At 37.0% G+C, this 20,654-nt stretch overlaps 1 protein-coding gene across 6 annotated transcripts in view; it reads left to right on the top strand.

The window, feature by feature from the left end:
* Positions 1-20,654, top strand: part of SCAPER (S-phase cyclin A associated protein in the ER) — a 492,749-nt gene that overhangs the window by 49,903 nt on the left and 422,192 nt on the right. For all 6 annotated transcript variants that reach the window (XM_067754830.1, XM_067754870.1, XM_067754881.1 and 3 more), the window contains exons 3-5: positions 6,039-6,156; positions 8,691-8,761; positions 19,170-19,367. In XM_067754830.1, coding sequence (XP_067610931.1) covers positions 6,039-6,156; positions 8,691-8,761; positions 19,170-19,367 — 387 coding nt within the window. The remainder of the gene's footprint in view (positions 1-6,038; positions 6,157-8,690; positions 8,762-19,169; positions 19,368-20,654) is intronic.

Below are 20,654 nucleotides of genomic sequence, written 5' to 3' on the forward strand. Positions count from 1 at the left end.
CTTCCTGGACTTGATTAACTATTTCCTTTCCCATATTAGGGAAGTTTTCAACTATAATCTCTTCAAATATTTTCTCAGTCCGTTTCTTTTTCTCTTCTTCTTCTGGGACCCCTATAATTCGAATTTTGGTGTGTTTAACGTTGTCCCAGAGGTCTCTGAGACTGTCCTCAGTTCTTTTCATTTTTTTTTCTTTATTCTGCTCTGCAGTAGTTATTTCCACTATTTTGTCTTACAGGTCACTTATCCATTCTTCTGCCTCAGTTATTCTGCTATTGATCCCTTGTAGAGTATTTTTAATTTCGTTTATTGTGTTGTTCATAGTTACTTGTTTCCTCTTTAGTTCTTCTAGGTCCTTGTTAAATGTTTCTTGAATTTTCTCTATTGTATTTTCAAGATTTTGAATCATCTTTACTATCATTACTCTGAATTCTTTTTCCGGTAAACTGCCTATTTCCTCTTCATTTGTTAGGTCTGGTGGGTTTTTATCTTGCTCCTTCATCTGCTGTGTGTTTTTCTGTCTTCTCATTTTGCTTATCTTACTGTGTTTGGGGTCTCCTTTTTGCAGGCTGCAGGTTCGTAGTTCCTGTTGTTTTTGGTGTCTGTCCCCAGTGGCTAAGGTTGGTTCAGTGGGTTGTGTAGGCTTCCTGGTGGAGGGGACTAGTGCCTGTGTTCTGGTGGATGAGGCTTGATCTTGTCTTTCTGGTGGGCAGGTCCACGTCTGGTGGTGTGTTTTGGGGTGTCTGTGGCCTTATTATGATTTTAGGCAGCCTCTCTGCTAATGGATGGGGCTGTGTTCCTGTCTTGCTAGTTGTTTGGCATAGGGTGTACAGCACTGTAGCTTGCTGGTCGTTGAGTGAAGCTGGGTGCTGGTGTTGAGATGGAGATCTCTGGGAGATTTCCGCCGTTTGGTATTACGTGGAGCTGGGAGGTCTCTGTGGACCAGTGTCCTGAAGTTGGCTCTCCCACCTCAGAGGCACAGCACTGACTCCTGGCTGCAGCACCAAGAGCCTTTAATCCACACGGCTCAGAATAAAAGGGAGAAAAAGTACAAAGAAAGAAAGAAAGAGGATAAAATAAAATAAAGTTATTAAAATAAAAAATAATTATTAAGAAAAAATTTTTTTTAAAAAGTAAAAAAAAAAAACCAAAGGACAGAATCCTAGGACAAATGGTGACAGCAAAGCTATACAGACAAAATCTCACACAGACGCATATACATACACACTCACAAAAAGAGGAAAAGGGGAAAAAATAATAAATCTTGCTCGCAAAGTCCACCTCTCAATTTGGTATGATCCTTGTCTATTTAGGTATTCCTCAGATGCAGGATATATCAAGTTGATTGTGGAGATTTAATCCGCTGTTCCTGAGGCTGCTGGGAGAGATTTCCCTTTCTCTTCTTTGTTCTCACAGCTCCCGGGGCTCAGCTTTGGATTTGGCCCCGCCTCTGCATGTAGGTCCCCGGAGGGCGTCTGTTCTTCACTCAGACAGGACGGGGTTAAAGGAGCAGCTGATTGAGGTGCTGTGGCTCACTCAGGCCAGGGGGAGGGAGGGGCACGGAGTGCGGGGCGAGCCTGCGGCGGCAGAGGCCTGCAGGATGTTGCACCAGCCTGAGGCGCGCCGCGCGTTCTCCCTGGGAAGTTGTCCCTGGATTCCGGGACCCTGGCAGTGGTGGGCTGCACAGGCTCCCTGGAGGGGAGGTGTGGATAGTGACCTGTGCTTGCACACAGGCTTCTTGGTTGCGGCAGCAGCAGCCTTAGCGTCTCTTGCCCGTCTCTGGGGTCCGCACTGTTAGCCGCGGCTCGTGCCCATCTCTGGAGCTCCTTTAAGCAGCGCTCTTAATCTCCTCTCCTCGCGCACCAGGAAACAAAGAGGGAAGAAAAAGTCTCTTGCCTCTTCAGCAGGTCCAGACTTTTCCCCGGACTCCCTCCCGGCTCCCTTCAGGCTGTGTTCACACCGCCAGTCCTCTCTCCCTGCGATGCGGGGTAAGCCCAAGTCACAGCTCCCAGCCCCTGCCTGTCCCGGCGGGTGAGCAGACAAGCCTCTCAGGCTGGTGAGTGCCGGTCGGCAGCGATCCTTTGTGCGGAATCTCTCCGCTTTGCCCTCTGCACCCCTGTCGCTGCGCTCTCCTCTGCCACCCGGAGTATCCGCCCGCGAAGGGGCTTCCTAGTGTGTGGAAACTTTCCCTCCTTCATGGCTCCCTCCCACTGGTGTAGGTACCATCCCTATTTTTTTTCTTTTTTCTTTTGCCCTACCCAGGTATGTGGGGAGTTTCTTGCCTTTTGGGAGGTCTAAGGTCTTCTGCCAGTGTTCACTAGGTGTTCTGTAGGAGTTGTTCCACGTGTAGATGTATTTCTGATGTATCTGTGGGGAGGAAGGTGATCTCCGAGTCTTACTCTTCCGCCATCTTCCCCCTCTCTCTGTTGTCAACTTTATATTATCAAAGAGATTAGTGGAACATTTGGTGAAATTTAAATAATTACTCTAATTTAGATAATAATTTGGATCAATGATAATTTCCTGATTTGATAGTTGTAGTATATTTATATAGGGGAGTGTCTTTGGATATATGAAATACACATTGGAGTACTTAAGGGCAAAAGATATGATGATTGCAGTTTATTCTCAGATGTTTTAGGAAAAAAATGTATGAGGATATTTTGAGGATTCTTTGTGCTAATTTGTAACTTTTCTATAATTTGAACTTATTTCAAACTGAACAGTAATATATATTTCCCACAGAGCAACACCCATTTGTTTACATGTTGTGTATGGCTGGTGTCACACAAAATGGCATGATTGAGTAGTTGTCATAAGAGACTGTATGGTCTGCAAAGCCTAAAATAATAATTGTTTATTGTCTGGCCCATTGTAGAGGAAGTTCGTGGACCCCTGCCCTAGAGTGTAGTGACTTTTTTCTTCTCTCAAAGTCATACTAATTAATACGTTCTTTTGTTTGAGAACCACGTGTTGCCTTTCTTTCACATACTCCCCAAATAAGCCAGCAATTAAAATTTACCAGTACGTGAGGGGAACCCAGAAACTAAAGAGTAACATATTACAGGTATATAATGTAACCACACTGAAGGGTTGAGGATGAGACGAACTAATTTAAGTAATTTTGGAAAACAAAATTTAGTACTTTGGACACTGTAAGGCTAAAGATGGAACTGTATAGAAATATAATCTTGTTAGTAAGTGTGTTTCTCACAGAGACATGGGTTAGCAGTTATGAAACTACTTTATTTTATTTTTATTTTATTTATTTATTTTATTTTATTTATTTATTTTTTATTACTTTTGGCCACATGGCGTGGCTAGTGGGATCTTAGTTCTCTGAGCAGGGATCAAACCTAGACCCTCGTCAGTGAAAGCACAGAGTCCTAACCACTGGCCAGGGAATTCCCCCCTTTATTTTTTGAAACTACTTTATGTATATATTAGAATTGAACAGGTAAGTAAATATATTTTAGATGATGAGAGCTGGGTTTCTTACTGTTGGAGAAAGAAATTACGAATAAGGAAAGGGGAAGGCTAAAATGAACCTATGATGTAGGATTGAAATCAGAGGTATTGGGACTTCCCTGGTGGTCCAGTGGGTAAGAATCTGAGCTCCCAGTGCAGTGGGCCTGGGCTTGATCCCTGGTCAGGGAACTAGATCCTGCATCCATGCCGCAACTAAGAGTCTGCATGCTGCAACTAAGAAGCCCACATGCTGCAACTGAGAATTCCTTATGCCGCAGCTAAAAGTCTGCATGCCTCAACTAAGAAGCCCACTTGCTGCGACTAAAAAGCCTGCATGCCGCAACTAAGGATCCCGCATGCTGCAAGGAAGATGCCGTGTGTTGCAACTAAGACCCTGTGCAGCCAAAATAAATAAATAAATATTAAAAAAAGAAATCAGAGGTATCAGAGGTATTAATATAAACTCACAGTTTTCAATATCTCTATACAGATAGATACAGAAATACAGATGTGTTTATTGTGGATTAGTGTGCATACATATAGTTCCTGTTACCTGTCATGATACTATGGGTTGACTAGGTGGTTTTTCTGCCCTGGGGTGCTGGGATGGCAGCATTCATCCGGGGGCTTGACTGGGCTGGAATGTCCAAGATGGCTCAGTGGATGTTGTCTGTCAGCTGGGAGTTCAGCTGGGCCTGTCCATCAGTGCTGACTTTACGTGGTCTCTCTACTGGTGGCTTTGGCTTCTCATGGCATGGATGGCTGGGTTTCAATAATGAATATCCTAAGAAGGAGCATTCCAAGAGACCCAGGTAGAGACTGCAAAGCTTCTTATGACCTATCTTCAGAAATTACGCAGTGTCACTTTCACCTCATTTTATAGGTCAAAAAGCCAGGTTCAAGGGGAGGGGATTACACAAGGGCATGAACACCAGCAGGAGTGGTTTATTGAGGGGAAGGGGGGCATCTGGAGACTAGATACCATACTGATTAATTCATATATTAGTTTTTGCTCTTATGTGTTTGGTTCACTCATTTGGATTGTTAATTCTTTGAGGACACGTATATTACCTTATATTTTTGTATTCTTCTCGGTGTTTTACACAGTGCTTGGCACATAGTAATTGTCCAGTAAATTTGTTGTTGACTAAGGATTCCAGGGATGCTAAGAGTTTAGACTGGCAAGAACTAGAAGAGAAGATGAACTCACTCATTAGTTGGACTAGGATTTTGGGCTGGGCCAGGAGTGAATTCTTTTCAGAAAGAGGTAGATTTCCCACATGGAGTTAAGGGTTGGGCAAGGAGGCTGCATCCTTGTGCTCATAGGGATGCTTTAGAGCCGTTTTCTTTTCATAGATTCTTGACTTATAAAAATGGGCTATTTTCTGGTATTGAAGAACCTAGAGGCAGGACAGGAATAAAGATGCAGACGTAGAGAGTTGACTTGAGGCCACGGGGAGGGGGAAGGGTAAGCTGGGACAAAGTGAGAGAGAGGCATGGACTTATATATACTACCAAATGTAAAATAGATAGCTAGTGGGAAGCAGCGCATAGCACAGGGAGATCAGCTCAATGCTTTGTGACCACCTAGCGGGGTGGGATAGGGAGGGTGGGAGGGAGACACAAGAGGGAGGAGATATGGGGATATATGTATAGGTATAGCTGATTCACTTTGTTATAAAGCAGAAACTAACACACCATTGTAAAACAATTATACTCTAATAAAGATGTTACAAAAGAATAAAGTAAAAAAAAAAGTAAAAAAATAAAAATAAAAATATAGAGAAGCAAAAGAAGACAGAAAAGGCATCCATGATCTTATTACAACAGAAAATAAAAGTGGGCTATTTTCATATAGCATTCATTAGTGGGAAGGTAATTTCCTTTACATTACTGGATCTGGCTTCCATTGGCCCAGGGTTTTGTTGGGGCTGAACCTGTAGGCTAGTGTTGCTTTCAGCTGTGTGGAACTAGAGAAAGCAAGAATACACACACACACACACACACACACCACTTACATGTATACATACACACATTGTGTGCAGTAGGGCAGAGTTTAAAATTTTGCAACTTAAATATGTTAGTTTATAGGAATTATTATTTAGATCCCAATAACTTGGAGATAAATTATGCAGTGGAAATTTACAGCTGAGTGAAAATTTACTTTAGCAGTATCTGTAGGGAAAAAAATAGGAGTCTTGAAAACATTTTTTGTTGCCGAGAGCTTTCAGAGGGAATATGTACCCTCTTTAACCTGTGATACATACGGGGGAGTGGTGCTGAAATGGGTACACAGCAGTGTTTGTGCTCCTTAGGACAGTTTTTCAAACCTTAGGTTGAATTCATTCTTGAAATGATTTATTTATTTTTAAAGTTGTAAAATTCAGTCTTTTTAGAAGTAAAAAAGATCTGGGACTTACTCTTATTTCTGTCTAAGCACGTTTCCGATCCCAAATTAGTTTTAAGTGTTTCCTTTCTGAGACAATAATAGAAATGATGAATTTGTCTGCCAGATATATTTTTTATGTTGACTAATTTAATAAACTAATACATGTTCTCTTTTCTGTGCATAGGCTTCATTCCAGCGCTCCAATAGTCATGACAAAGTAAGGAGAATAGTTGCAGAGGAGGGTCGTACAGCAAGAAACCTAATAGCTTGGAGTGTTCCACTAGAAAGCAAAGATGATGATGGTATGTATTAAAAAAAAAGTTTCATTTTTGTTGTAAATTAGAAGAATGTATTTAGTCTTGAACAGTAGACAGACTGAAGACTGTTTATAATTAGAAGTCTTGGGCAAATTAGTATGTATTAAATAAGAAATAATTTTTAATTGATTTTTTATCTTACCTAATACACAAATGAAAATGATATTGTTAGTTTCACTGTTTCACATAGGAATGAAATTGGGTGTGTTATTATGACTGGCAGATTAGTTTTTTTTTAAAGTTTAGGAGATTTAGATTTTTTCTGTCCTCAAGTCCATTCTTTACGTCTCCGTCTGTCTTTCTTCCTGTCCTGCCCCTAGGTTCTTCAGAACCATTTTTCTTTCTTTTTTAGATTCTATATATATGTGTTAGCATGTGGTATTTGTTTTTCTCTTTCTGACTCGCTTCACTCTGTATGACAGACTCTAGGTCCATCCACCTCACTCATTTGTCAGTCTTATTAGGTATTTTTAGAGAGCAGTTCTTTTGGATCACAAAAACTATTAAATAGAGGTGGAAATTAAATTTTTCTTTTTAAATCTAGCTCCTTACTAGCTAAAATTGTCATATGGAGCTTACTATTACTTCATTTGTTTTATAGAAAATATATATCAACATTATTTAGTACAAAAGTGGCAAGAAACCTAGAAATATCTCATGGTTGCTCTATGTTATAAATACTGTTTTATGAAATTTTCTCATTTTTCATGGGTTATTCAGAACACAACGTAGTCTGAAGGTGTTACTATTAAAATTGCTTCTACTCAAAAAACATAAAAGGAAAGAAAATATAATAATGAATCCTATATCTGTATATATCCTGATATTGCACATAAGTACATAAAAAATTGGCCAGTACTATTTTTTTTAAAATTTGTTTAATTAATTAATTAATTTGGCCGCGTTGGGTCTTCGCCTCTGCGCGAGGGCCCTCTCCGGTTGCGGTGAGCAGGGGCCACTCTTCATCGTGGTGCGCGGGCCTCTCACCGCCGCGGCCTCTCCCGTTGCGGAGCACAGGCTCCAGACGCGCAGGCTCAGCAATTGTGGCTCACGGGCCCAGTTACTCCGCGGCATGTGGGATCCTCCCAGACCAGGGCTTGAACCCGTGTCCCCTGCATTGGCAGGCAGACTCCCAACCACTGCACTACCCGGGAAGCCCGGCCAGTACTATTTTAAAGCTTCATTTATGCTTATTGCAAACTAATGGAAATAAGAGCACAAAGAATTAGAACGTTCTGAATATCTGTAATAATGATGACAAAGGAAAAATGTTAACTTCATAATTTTTAAGGATTATTTTATATTGTTAAAACGTTGCCACTTACAGAAAAATCTTTATTTTGCTTTTTAAAAAATATCAACTCGTTCTTGTTTTATGGCTGTCATCTATACTCAGATGTTTCTGAGGATGATAATTCAATTTTTAAAAGTTTTCTTCTGTTCTTTGTTTTATTCCTGTCTCCTCTGGTACTTGTTCTAAGCTGATTATTCTCCTGGATATTCTAAGAAGCCTCTGATACATTGTTCTCTATGATGAAAGGATGAATAAAAGGCTGTGTGGGGGTGGAGAGTTCTCTGCCTCCACCCCTGGTAGAACAGTGAGGGAGGCCCTCTGATGTGCAGATAAATTGATAGTAGGTGTTATGGTTCATTTCATTTGTACTGCTTCAGGGATCTTGGCCCAAAATTATTTTGCAAAAAGGAAAACGAGTCTGTTGTACATTACAGAATTTTACTCCTGTTTTGGAATAGCTCTCAAGAATAGAGTGATTATAAAACAGTAGTTAGTGTTTTTCTTATAAAAAAGAGCAAGTGAGAAAGCTGTATCTGCTGCAGAAATACAAAGAACTGAAAATGTCCCTTTTCAAAATGAAACTATATATTTCATAAATCAGATAAATTAAAACAGAAAATACTGAGTTTTTATATGGTAAAAAAATGTATTCTTGGGCTTCCCTGGTGGCGCAGTGGTTGAGAGTCCGCCTGCCGATGCAGGGGACACGGGTTCGTGCCCTGGTCCGGGAGGATCTCACATGCCGCGGAGCGGCTGGGCCCGTGAGCCACGGCCGCTGAGCCTGCGCATGCGGAGCCTGTGCGCTACAGCGGGAGAGGCCACAGCAGTGAGAGGCCCGCGTACTGCAAAAACAAACAAACAAAAAAAACATGTATTCTTAATTTTATTGTCAAACTAAAATTTGAATTCAAAGAACTATTTTCAAAGGAGCTATATATAAGCTGAAGAGTGTCACTAACCTGATTTTGTTTTTAAATTATCAGACTATCTGACTTCTTGACGAAGTTGATTTTCTTCCTATTCTGAGAAAGCCATTCAATAAAAGCAGTCTCTGGGACCTTGGAAATTTGTTTTTTATGACATCTGTAGTTCATGTTGGCCATGTATAGATTGTTCTGTGGTCTCTGGAAGGAGATTATGTGTTAGTATGCCTGGATAATTTGCACAGTTCAGTTTTATATTATCTATTTGTTGATCTATATATTTATCTATTTTTGCCTTGAAGGAAAATCTAAATGTCAAACTGGTGGAAAATCAAAGAGGACAATTCAAGGCACTCATAAAACGACAAAACAGGTACAGCATATACAACTGTTTACTTTTTTGTGATTAATTTCAATTATAAAATCTAATTTTTCAGGATTTGAATATTGCATATTTTATCTTCATATAAAAATTTAATGTAACATCCTTTATTTAACAAATGTGTATGTAATATTATGTGCCTAACTTGTACTAAATACTTTACAGATACTAATTTGTTTCTTATAACAACCCTTTGATGTAGGCATTATTCTTCATTTACAAATGAGAAAACTGAGGTAGAGAGAGGTTATGTAACTTACTAGTAAGTGACACAGCCAAGATTTGAACCCATGCCATCAATTTCTACAGTTTATGCTCTTAACTCCTCTGCTGCACATTCCATATTTGTGATTTTTCTATGATTTACTTTCTAGGTATAATGAAGTCTTTTGGATGTAGGATAATAAAGATGTATTGAATCTAAAATTTTTCAGATTGTTCTACTAAAATTTTAGAGAACACAAGCCTACCTTATTTTTAAAAGTGTTTTGGCATATTTATAGTTAGCTCTGTAATCTGTAGTTATTTTCCCTGAACCTTTCATATATATTATTTTAGTTTGATGTTATTAAATATACCAATATGTATTATGTAAACCCCAAACTACACATAAGGAAAACATGGACTTCTAATCAAGGTGGCATTGTGAGTTCATAAAATATTCCCTAGTCCTCTCATACAAGAGGCATCAATGATAAAATATTTTTTAAAAATTAAAGAGACAAAGGATTTTCAAAAATAAAATAAAAATCTCTCTGGATCAGAAATAAAACAAACACATATATTCACAGATAAGTGGAGTTGGGGACACACTTACTGGACAAGTCCTATATAAGGGAGGCTGAAACACCCTGATTGTGGTGGGAAAACAGATCCAGGCTCATGGCATAAAACTTTAGGCTTGTGCAGTGTTCTGCACTAGGAGACAAAGAACACTACAATCTGCCTGGGGTTGTGGCCTGTGATAATTGATATCTGAAGCAATAAAAGAGAGTGGCCCTCTGGTTCATGACTGGGTCTGCTATATTCTTGAAGGGTGAGAGCTTTAAGTCCCCAATAAAAGGCCTCTGGAAGGGGACCATGGTGGGCCAGATGATGGTAACCATAAAACTAGTACACATGTAGTTAGGGTGAGCAAAGTGAAAAACTAAAATAAAACAAACTTAAATGCAAAATAAGTTTGCAAAACAAAATATCAAGGCACATGAGGAAAATAATATCGTAAGATATAAACAACACATTCCACAAATGAGAGAATTTACTCCTGAGGTAATGAAAAATGGTCATTTTTCTAAAGAGGACTTTCAAAGAAACAAGTTTAAATTCCTCAAAGGAAAGATTAAATATAATGCAAAAAGGAAAATTCTGAAATAAAAGATGGATATGAATTTTGAACATTTATAGATAAAAGTGAACATCTTACAAATGAAAATGTTGTCCGTGAAATTTTAATTTTTTATTCGTACCTGCAATTAGTAAGAATAAATGATATATTGGACAGAGAGATTAGTTAAAGAGAGAATTTGTGAGTTGGAAGACACTAACTACTTAAGAGGATTTAGAATGTAGCTCAGAGAACTAAAGAGATGGAAAATTGGAAAGAGAATTTGATTGAGAAATTCTAACATATGCCTTCTAGGACTTTTGAAATAGAGAATAAATAGTGGGCATGCAATATTTGGAAAAATGATGTTTAAAATTTTCCTTACTTTGAGTTCTCAAGAGATTCAGAGCATAACTGTAGAGCTGAGCAGGATAAATAAAAATAGATTTATACTTAGATACATTCTAGAGAACCTGCAAAATGTTAAGGATAAAATTCTTAAAATACCAGGAAGTAAACAAAAGCACAGAGGAATAACAATAATCTTGTAATGAACAAAAGAACAGTGGACCAATATCTACAAAGTTATAAGGCGAAATAACTTTTAACCCAGAAGTCTGTGCCCATTCAAATGATCATTCAAGTGCAAGAGTGAAATAAAGCCATTTTTAGATGTACAAAGGCTAAGGGTTTGCCACCTACAGATGCTTAATGAAGGGACTATTAAAGACATACTTCAGCAAGAAGAAAAGGTAACCTGTAGGAGGGAGCTTGATAAAAAGATAGCTGTAAAATATTTTAGTAAATCTCATTAACTATTGATGGTTTTCAAAAGCACTCACACAATTAAATTTAGAAAGGTGGAGCTATAATCTTAAACAGTGTTAACACAGAAGACCGTAGGGAGTTTGGAAGGGAGTTAACGTGATAAAATCCTTGTCTTATTTAGGAAGAAGTCCTTGTTTAAGGCTAGCTACTAAAGGACTAAAACAAGCGGGCACAATTTCCAAATAAACAGAGGAAAAGAGAAAGTGAATAAAACAAAGCTTTTCAACTAAATAGAAGGAAAGAGAAAGAAAAAAAGAAGAAAAATCATAGTAAGTGAAAAACATGAAAGATAATGGTAGATACTAAGTATAAATATTTCAGCAAACATAATATCAGTACATGTAAACTGATTAAATTCAGTTCTTAAAAGTCAGATGATTGAATTAAACCTCTCATTTTAGATTGCGCTGTATACTGCTTATAAGAGACATATTTAAAATTTCAAGGAAAGTTTAAAACAAAGAAAGAGAAAAAAATCCAGGCAAAATACTTGATATTCTAGATGTGCTCTAAAGCTAGAATAGCAATATTCATATCAAACCAGATGGACTTCAACATGAAAAGCATTGATTACAGAAAGATAGAAATTATATAATGGTGAAAAGAATAATCATCCAAAAAGTATAAAAGTACAAAACTTTTAGGTACCTAACAGCATGGGCTTGAAATATTTAAAGCCCAAACTAACAGATTTACAAGGAGGAAAGTGTATTCATGATCATAGTGGTAAATATTCATATCTCTTACTCAGAAACTGATCAAGCAGGAATAAATAGCAAGAAGATAGAATTAAGATGCAATTATGACTGATCTCATAAATACATATACATATATGTATGTATATGTATGCATGTATATGTGTGTATTTATTGGCACTCAAATAGTGTACACAAAGCACATGCGAAAATTGATCACATCCTAGGTTATAAAGAAGTCTCAGTAAATACAAGTCAGACAAGAATATAGAAGTCAGACACAGCATGTTCTCTGACTGTAATGCAATTAAATTACAAATAAAATATAAGGATATTTTCATGTAATATAAAAAAAATTATTGATGGGCTAAAGACCAAATGAGAAAACAAAAAAATTAAGATTATCTGGAAGGATATTTTTATGACCTTGAATTAGAAGAGGCTTTCCTAGACAAGACAAAAAGCATAACTGATGGATATGTTATATCAAAATTAAATTTATATACTAAAAAACTCACTTAAAGTTAAAGGTGAGATTGACTGGGAGAAGATAGCATTCATCAAAGACTTCATAAAGAGCTAAAATTCATCAGAAAAAGGACAAATAACCCAATAAAAAATGGGGGAAACCTGAATAGCCTGTAAACCTGTGAAAAGATGCTCAGTTTCAGTAGTAATCAGGGAAATGCCTCTGGATTACTTGTGAAATCCTACAACTTTGCCCTCTAGAAGTAGGTTTACCATCAGCAAAACTTTCTTTGTTCCTCTCTTCCCTGCACATTCCCTTTACCTTCTTGTTTTAGGTAAATTCCAACTCACGTGTGGGGATACTGCTTCCTCCACAGTTGTTTTAAGTAGTAGTTGTTTTCTTCCCCCACAGCACTCCTACCTGTGATCCTAGAGGTGGGTTAGGTTTCCTGCTTGCTCCTCACTGGCATTTCGGGCAGTTCTCCCTCCCATCTCCTAAAACTCCTCAGATTTGAAGGACATGCCATCAGACTATACCACCTGCTCCCTCTTCTTATTGCAGCACTTACAGATTTCCAGGTCACTTCTTATTCCTTGAAGATATAATTTTCAGGCTCACTGCATGCTCTACACCATTACTGCTGTCCTCTCAATTTCTTGCATTTCTTTCCTCCAATAGTTTTGTCTTCTACTCATTCTGATGGTCAGACTCTTGCCTTGTTCTCACTAACAACTACTCTCCCTCCAGGATCTCAGTCTCAGCCATCCCATTTTCTACCTGTCATCTCTCCTCCTGCCTTATTCTCTGTGATCATGTGACTCTAACAATTCTTCAACCCCATGCAATCTATAATTTACTGATCCTACCACCCTTTCATTATCCCTCATCCTCCATATGACCACACTTTCCTGGATATCCACCTGAGATTCTATGGTTTGTCTGTGATAATTGCCTTCTTGCCCACTCTCCCAACTGTCTGGCTACCCTGCCCCTTGGTAGTACACGCTTGACAGAGTTGTCCTCATTATAGCCACTTTTCTGCCTATTCTGCTCTGTGCCCCATGCATTTGAAAGTGGCAGGAGAAAAGTATCAGTTATGTTGAAAGGCTCTTTTGACACTTACGACCGCTAACCTCATATGGATAGTACTGTCCCAAAGTCCTATTGCATGTCCCTACTTATTCATTTCAGTACAGATCCCATGGGCATTAAAAGGACAATAAAATAATACCATGAACAACTCTTTGCCACAAATTTGATAACCAGGATGAAATGGACTGATAGCTTGAAAGACATAATCTGTTAAAACTCACTCAAGATGAAATAGACACTCCGAATAGGCCTAAATGTATTAAAGAAATTAAATCAATAATTAATAACCTTTCAAAACAGAAAGTACCAGGCCCAGGTGGATTCACTGTTGAATTCTACCAGGCATTTAAGGAAGAAATTATACCAATTCTTTACAATCCATTTTAGAGGGTAGAAGCAGAGGGAATGCTTCCTAACTCATTTTATGAGGCCAGCATTATTCTAACACCAAAACCAGACAAAGACATTACAAGAAAACTGCAGACCAGTGACTCTCACAAACATAGATACAAAAATCCTCAACAAAATATTAGCAAATCATATCCCACAATAAAAAGAATGATACACCATGAGCAAGTGGGATTTATCCCAGAGGTGCAAGGTTGGTTCGTAATTTAAAATAAATCAATGGAATTCATCACAGCAACAGGATAAAAAAGAAAAAACCTAGTTTTATATCAATGATGCAGAAAAAAACTTTGACAAAATTCTACACCTAGAAAAGATGATAAAAATCTTTTACTAAACAAGGAATAGAGGGGAACTTATTCAACTTAATTAAAAAAAAATACAAAACCCTACAGCTAACATGATACTTAATGGGAGAAACTAGAAGCTTTCCCATTAAGATCAGTTATGAGGTAAGGATGTCCCCTTTCACCATTGCTTTTCAACATCATAATGGAAGTTCTAGCTAATGCAATAAGACAAGAAAAGGAAATAAAAGGTATACAGATTGGGAAGGAAGAAATAAAACTGTCTTTGTTCGTAGATGACATGATCATCTATGTAAGAAATCTGAAAGAATCAACCAAAAAAACTCCTATAACTAATAATTGATTACAGAAGTTTGCAAGATACAAGATTAACATAAAAAAGTCAATTGCTTTCCTGTGTACCAGCAATGAATAAGTGGTACTTGAAATTAAAAACACAATACCATTGCGACTTCCCTGGTGGTCCAGTGGTAAAGAAGCTGCCTTACAATGCAGGGTTTGATCCGTGGTCAGGGAACTAAGATCCCACATGTTGCAAGGCAACTAACTAAGCCTGCGCGCCACAACTAGTGAGCTCATGCACCTCAACGAGAGAGCTCACATGCTGCAAACTACAGGGTCAACATGCCCTGGAGCCCATGCACCACAACTAGAGAGAGAAAATCCGCATGCTGCAACTGGAGAGAAGCCCGCACATCACAATGAAGAGCCTGCGTGCTGCAGTGAAAGATCCCACATGCCTCAACGAAGACCCAACACAGCCAAAAATAAATAAATAAAATAAATAAATAATAAAATAATAAAATAAATCTTAAAAAAAACCAAAACCACAATACCATTTATATCAGCACTCCCCAAAATTAAATAGGTAGGTATAAACCTAACAGAATATGTATAAGATCTATATGAGGAAAACTATAAAACTCTGATGAGTGAACTCAAAGAGCTAAATAAATGGAGAGACATTCCATGTTGACGAATAGGAAGACTCAATATGGTCAAGATGTCATTTCTTCCCAGGTTGAAGAATATATTCAATAAATCCCAGCAAATTATTTTGTAGATATCAATAAACTTATTCTAAAGTTTATATGGAGAGGCAAAAGACCCAGAATAGGCAACAAAATATTGAAGGAGAAGAACAAAGTTGGAGGACTGACACTAACCAACTTCAAGACTTACTATAAAGCTACAGTAATCAAGGCAGTGTGATATTGGCAAAAGAAAATACAAATAGATATATGGAACAGAATAGAAAGCCCAGAAATGTACCTGCATAATTAGTCAACTGATCTTTGACAAAGGAGCAAAGGCAATACAATGGAGCAAAGGTGGTCTTTTCACCAAATGGTGCTGGAACATCCATACGACAAAAAAAAAAAAAAAATGAATCCGGACCCAGACCTCACATTCTTCACAAAAATTAACTCAAAATGGACTGTTGACCATAAATGCAGAAGTATAAAACTCCTAGACAATAACATAGGAGAAAACCTAAATGACCTTGAATATGGTGATGACTTTTTAGGTACAGTATCAAAGGCATGATCTCTGAAAGAAATCAATGATAAGCTGGATTTCATTAAAATTAGAAACTTCTGTTCTGCAAAAGACAATGTCAAGAGAATGAGAAGACAAGTCACAGACTTGGGAGAAAATATTTGGAAAAAGATATCTGGTAAAAGACTGTTATCCAAAATATACAAAGGACTCTTTTTTTAAACATGTTTCAATGTTTCAATCATTGAAACAACCTGATTGAAAAATGAGCCAAAGACCTTAACAGACACCTCACCAAAGAGGATGTACAGATGGCAGATAAGCATATGAAAAGGTGTGCCACATCATATGTCATCAGGGAAATGCAAATTAAAACAATGAGCTACCACCACACACCTATTAGAATGACCAAAATTGGGAACACTGATAACTCCAAATGCTGGTGAGGATGAAGAGCCACAGAAACTCTCATTCAATGTTGGTGGGAATTCAGAGTGGAAATTCAGCCACTTTGGAAGACAGTTTGGCAGTTTCTTAACACAAGTAAACATACTCTTACCTTGTGATCAGCAGTCATGCCCTTGGTATATATGTAGATGAGTTGAAAACTTATGTCTAAACAAAAACATGCACATGGATGTTTATAGCAGCCTTTTTCATAATTGCCAAACCTGGAAGCCACCAAGATATCCAGTAGGTGAATGGATAAATAAACTGTGGTACATTCAGCTCTAAAAAGAAATGAGCTATCAGGCCATGAAAAGACATGGAGGAAAGTAATTGCATATTATTAAGTAAAAGAAGCCAATCTGAAAAGGCTGCATACTGTATGATTCCAACCTTAGAACATTCTAGAAAAGACTAAATATGGAGACAGTAAAAAGACAAGCTGTTGTCAGAGGTTTAGGTCCATAGGTTTCTTCATATTCTCAGGGGAGTTGATGAGAGTTCTAAGAGAGGTGAGTCAGAAATCTCAATTTCCTCCTTCCCCTTTCCCTCTCCTTTCTTTCTTTTTTCCTCTTTTTCTCTCAGAAGTGATTGATTAAAATAGTATAACATTTGTTATATTGAATTTTATTTAAAACATGAGATTCAGTTGTGTCTAGCTTTTTCCAGAAGTTTAGGTTGCTTTGTCTTCTGTTGAATGTCTTGGAAACAGGCACAGTAAGTCATAACAATGGGATAGTTACCTGATTTTGAATCTTGGCTTTGTCTCTTACTTAGTGTGAGACCTTGGGTTTATCATTTAATTTAGCTAAACCTCAGTTTTCTCCTCTATAAAATGGAACTAATAATAGTAACTGTGATATAAAATTGCTTCAAAGATTAAATGAAGTATAACTGTATGGAAAGCACTTAGCACAGTGTCTGGCACATAGCAAGTATGACATGAATATTAGATGCCACTGCAGTTATTATTATCACTGCTGTTATTTTTATCAGTGGTACGTAAGAGCGCTGTATTTTGAAACTTTATACAAACTTATCAGCCTCTACAATTTGATATGCTTCTTCTACCTTTCTTCACAAATTTGGCAATTTTGCCATTAGTTTATTCACATTTTTCTGTGAGCATATTTCTTCACCTCTTTGTCTTTCCCACTATAATTATACCTAACATTATATGGGTACTACTGTGTGCTAGGTGCTATGTGAAATGCTTTATGAACATTGGAGCAGAAGTTGGAAGACTCAGTTCTGGTCCCAGTTCTGTCACTCAGCCTTTTGACTTGGTCAAGAAATTGAATCTTACTGATTTTGTCATCTACAAAATAGGAATAATAATATTTCAATATTTGTCCTGTCTTTATAGTTTGCTGTGATGATTAAATGATATGTTTTCAAAAGCCCTTCATAAAATGTAAATAAATGTGCAAATATAAAGTACTATTTTTGTCAAGCTTAAATGTCAAATTTGTATAGTACATTGCCCTTCAGATGGAATTACCTAGCTGTAGTTTCTGCCTTTCTGGAGTCTTTCTTAGTAAAAGCCTCACATAGAGCAATCACGGAGAATAGAAACATCTTAACCTAAAAGCAGTTTTGCCTATTCTACATTTTAAGAAAGGTTGGTTAAAGTATTTGAGTCATATACATATGGATGCATGATAGGGTAAATACATAAATGGGTGAAGATGAGTTAAATTATTTTTGAGAATTTTATAAGATTAGGATCTGAATTCACAGGAAGCTACTAGTGTTTTGCTGATCGCTCTAAGAAGTTTGTGAAGGAAGTATAATTCAGGAAAATTCAAGTTAATTTTAACTTTGGGTGGTATATAGGAAGAGAAATGAGGTGGTCTGGAATATTCGGTAAAGGGTTGTTAGCACAGGGCCTTGGGGTGCAGTGTAATGGGAAGTCAGCGGTGTAATTGCAGAGTTCTAACTGGAAGATAGTCTCCTGTGGCTATGTGATCTTGGACAAATCAGCCTCTAAATCTCAATTTTCTAAGCTGTAAAGTAGAGCTAATAATACATACTTTAAAATTTGTGTGAGTGGGTATTTGCCATCATGATTTATCATTTACTATTAGGGTTGGAAAGTGCTTGGAGAGCCATTGAAGCAAAGGTTTTGTGGGTTGTTGATGATTACTTTAAATTTTATTGCTTGAGTGTTGAGAATTTGGGCCTGGACTAAGGCTGTCAGATAAAATATTTACTAATTTTTATTTGCTGAGTCTGACAACCTTAGTCTGGATGGGGGACTGTGGTGGATGAGCAGCTCCATCTCAGCCTCTTAAGTGTGCATGTCTTTGTGAGTATATATGTTTTGTTTGCTTGACTTTTGATAGTGAAGATTCTATATAAACCGAAGATTGGCTATAAAAGATTTTTGAAGTATAGGAATCACTGTTACATTGAAGGCCAAAGCCTAAAATAAAACAGGAGAGTATTAGCTTCTATTTTGGATATTCTTCACTCTGGGGCTCTTCTATGAAAAGGAAAAACAAACAAGCTAACAGGAATGACATACACACATACAAAACAACCCAAAGAAACTTGAGATTGTTTGTTGTTGTAACTGTAGTACAAGGTTAGTATTTATTTATTTATCAGTTTAAGTAGCCACAGAGAGATAAGCAACTCCTTTGTACTTCTAGTGAGAAGTTCAGGTCTTTATGTAAACTGCACGCTCCTGTTTGTGGGGGAATGATTCTTTGGTACAGTCTATAAAAGTATAGAATATAATCTTGTATTTTCAAAGTCCGCCTGTGCAACTGAGGAAACATTGGGTCATAGAATACTATAGTTACTTTATTTGGTGAGTCTGCTCTGTAGCTGATGCTTGGTTTTATTAATCAGTGTTCTTTTCTAGTAAATTGTTTTGTATTTATATATTTTTACTTTTAGTGGAAAAACGTTTAAGATAAAATTCAGTAACTGAATATAAGTATAGATATGTCATTTCTAAATGAAAAGAATATATACAAGCAATTTCAAAATGTTGAAATTAGTATCTGTTATTTGTTACTGTATGTAAATGTGCCATACACATATTTTAGTAAATCAGGAGCCACTTTAGTGCTCCTTTTTGACTGAGTCTGTTCACCATTAAAATCATCCTAATCTTCAATGAAACATGTAATTGACCTTACAAACCTGCCGCTTTTATTTAAGTTGAGAAGTTTTGTTTTGATGAATTCAGTGTGATATAAGCTAAAAAGAAGAATGTCATGTTTTTAAGTATTTATGTTGAAAAATTTGATTTATACAAAAATCCAGTTCCTGGAGGCTTTTAAAAAATACTTTTTCATGTTTTGTTTTATTTCATCAGAACACTACAGTAGACTGTAAAATAACGTCATCTACAACTGGAGATAAACACTTTGATAAAAGTCCCACTAAAACAAGGCACCCTCGGAAAATTGATCTAAGAGCTCGATACTGGGCATTCCTTTTTGACAATCTTCGCCGGGCTGTAGATGAAATCTATGTAACTTGTGAATCAGATCAGAGTGTGGTGGAATGTAAGGTAAGCTTTGCTTTGAGGCTTTGTAATCCATTTGAAGTCAGATTCTCCAATTTTTGCTACGTCTGACTTGATAATTTGCCTCAGTACACAGTACTTTAATAATAACTGTAGTCTCCATGCTATACGCTAGATCTGCTTAACTTATTCATCTTATAACTGAAAGTCTGTACCCTTTGACCAACATCTCCCTATTTCCCCTATCACTTGCAACCACTGTTCTACTCTCTGCTTCTGTGAGTGTGTCAGGTTTTTCTTTGTTTTGATTTTTCAAGAGTACCCTTGTTGTTGTTGTTTGCATTACCTACTTATGTACTTTTATATTCTGTGCAAGATTTGGTAGAAAGTTGTCTTGATACATAGTCCTAGGCAAGAAATTAAAGGATAGGTACACATATACACAATTTATTAAAAAATCTCTTATCTGTGTTCTCCATTGGTACTGTAGGTGGCATTAGTGAGATTTTCACATTCTTTGGTTTCCTGTTTAATGTCTTTAATTGGACATTGCTTCTTTTCTGTTGAGATACTTATCACTCTTCTAATTCACTGTGATCAGGGAAAAGTGAGATTGATGGCTAACCATAAACAATCCTGGGCGGGATTAGGATGTCATTGTAAGGTGTGTTTTCTAATTTTAGATAACCTTGTATTTGTAATAGTATATTAAACAGACACATAGCGTAATATGGCTCTAAAAATTCACTAGAAAGTCTGGCCGTTTAGTAGATACAAACTATATACTGTATTAGTTTATACTAAATAAAATTATTTTGAGAAAAACCAGAATGATACATCATCATAGAAATATTACAGAGGTAGCTTCTGTTTCTACAGTGAACATGGTTGAAAATCCTGGAATTCATTGTTTAACCTTTGAAATGTCCGAAGGGTCAAAGCAAAGTTACATGTTGACACAACAGCTATGTTTCCTCTAAAACTGGAAACAGCCAAAATGTTTTAAACTAGCCTAAAAATATGACTCTTCAGAAGCAGTTTTCAGAATGAACAGTGGTTGAAATCACCCAAATTTATGCTTTGGTTGTCACAATTAATATTGTTACTATCAGCATGCAAAACTTTTTATGTTTTAAGAAAAATATTTTTAAGGAAAATCATATCATTGGGGTGGAATGAATCAGCATGTTGTGGTAGAAAACACTATTGGATTTAATTTTGGGTTATAGTTTCTTATATAAAATGAGCATGTGGGCCTAGATAATCTTTAGGTCATCCCTAGAGATCAATAAGATCAGCAGATTCTTTTATTTTGTGATTAAAAATAACAAA

Source organism: Pseudorca crassidens, chromosome 1, assembly GCF_039906515.1.
Source record: "Pseudorca crassidens isolate mPseCra1 chromosome 1, mPseCra1.hap1, whole genome shotgun sequence".
NCBI lineage: Eukaryota > Metazoa > Chordata > Mammalia > Artiodactyla > Delphinidae > Pseudorca > Pseudorca crassidens.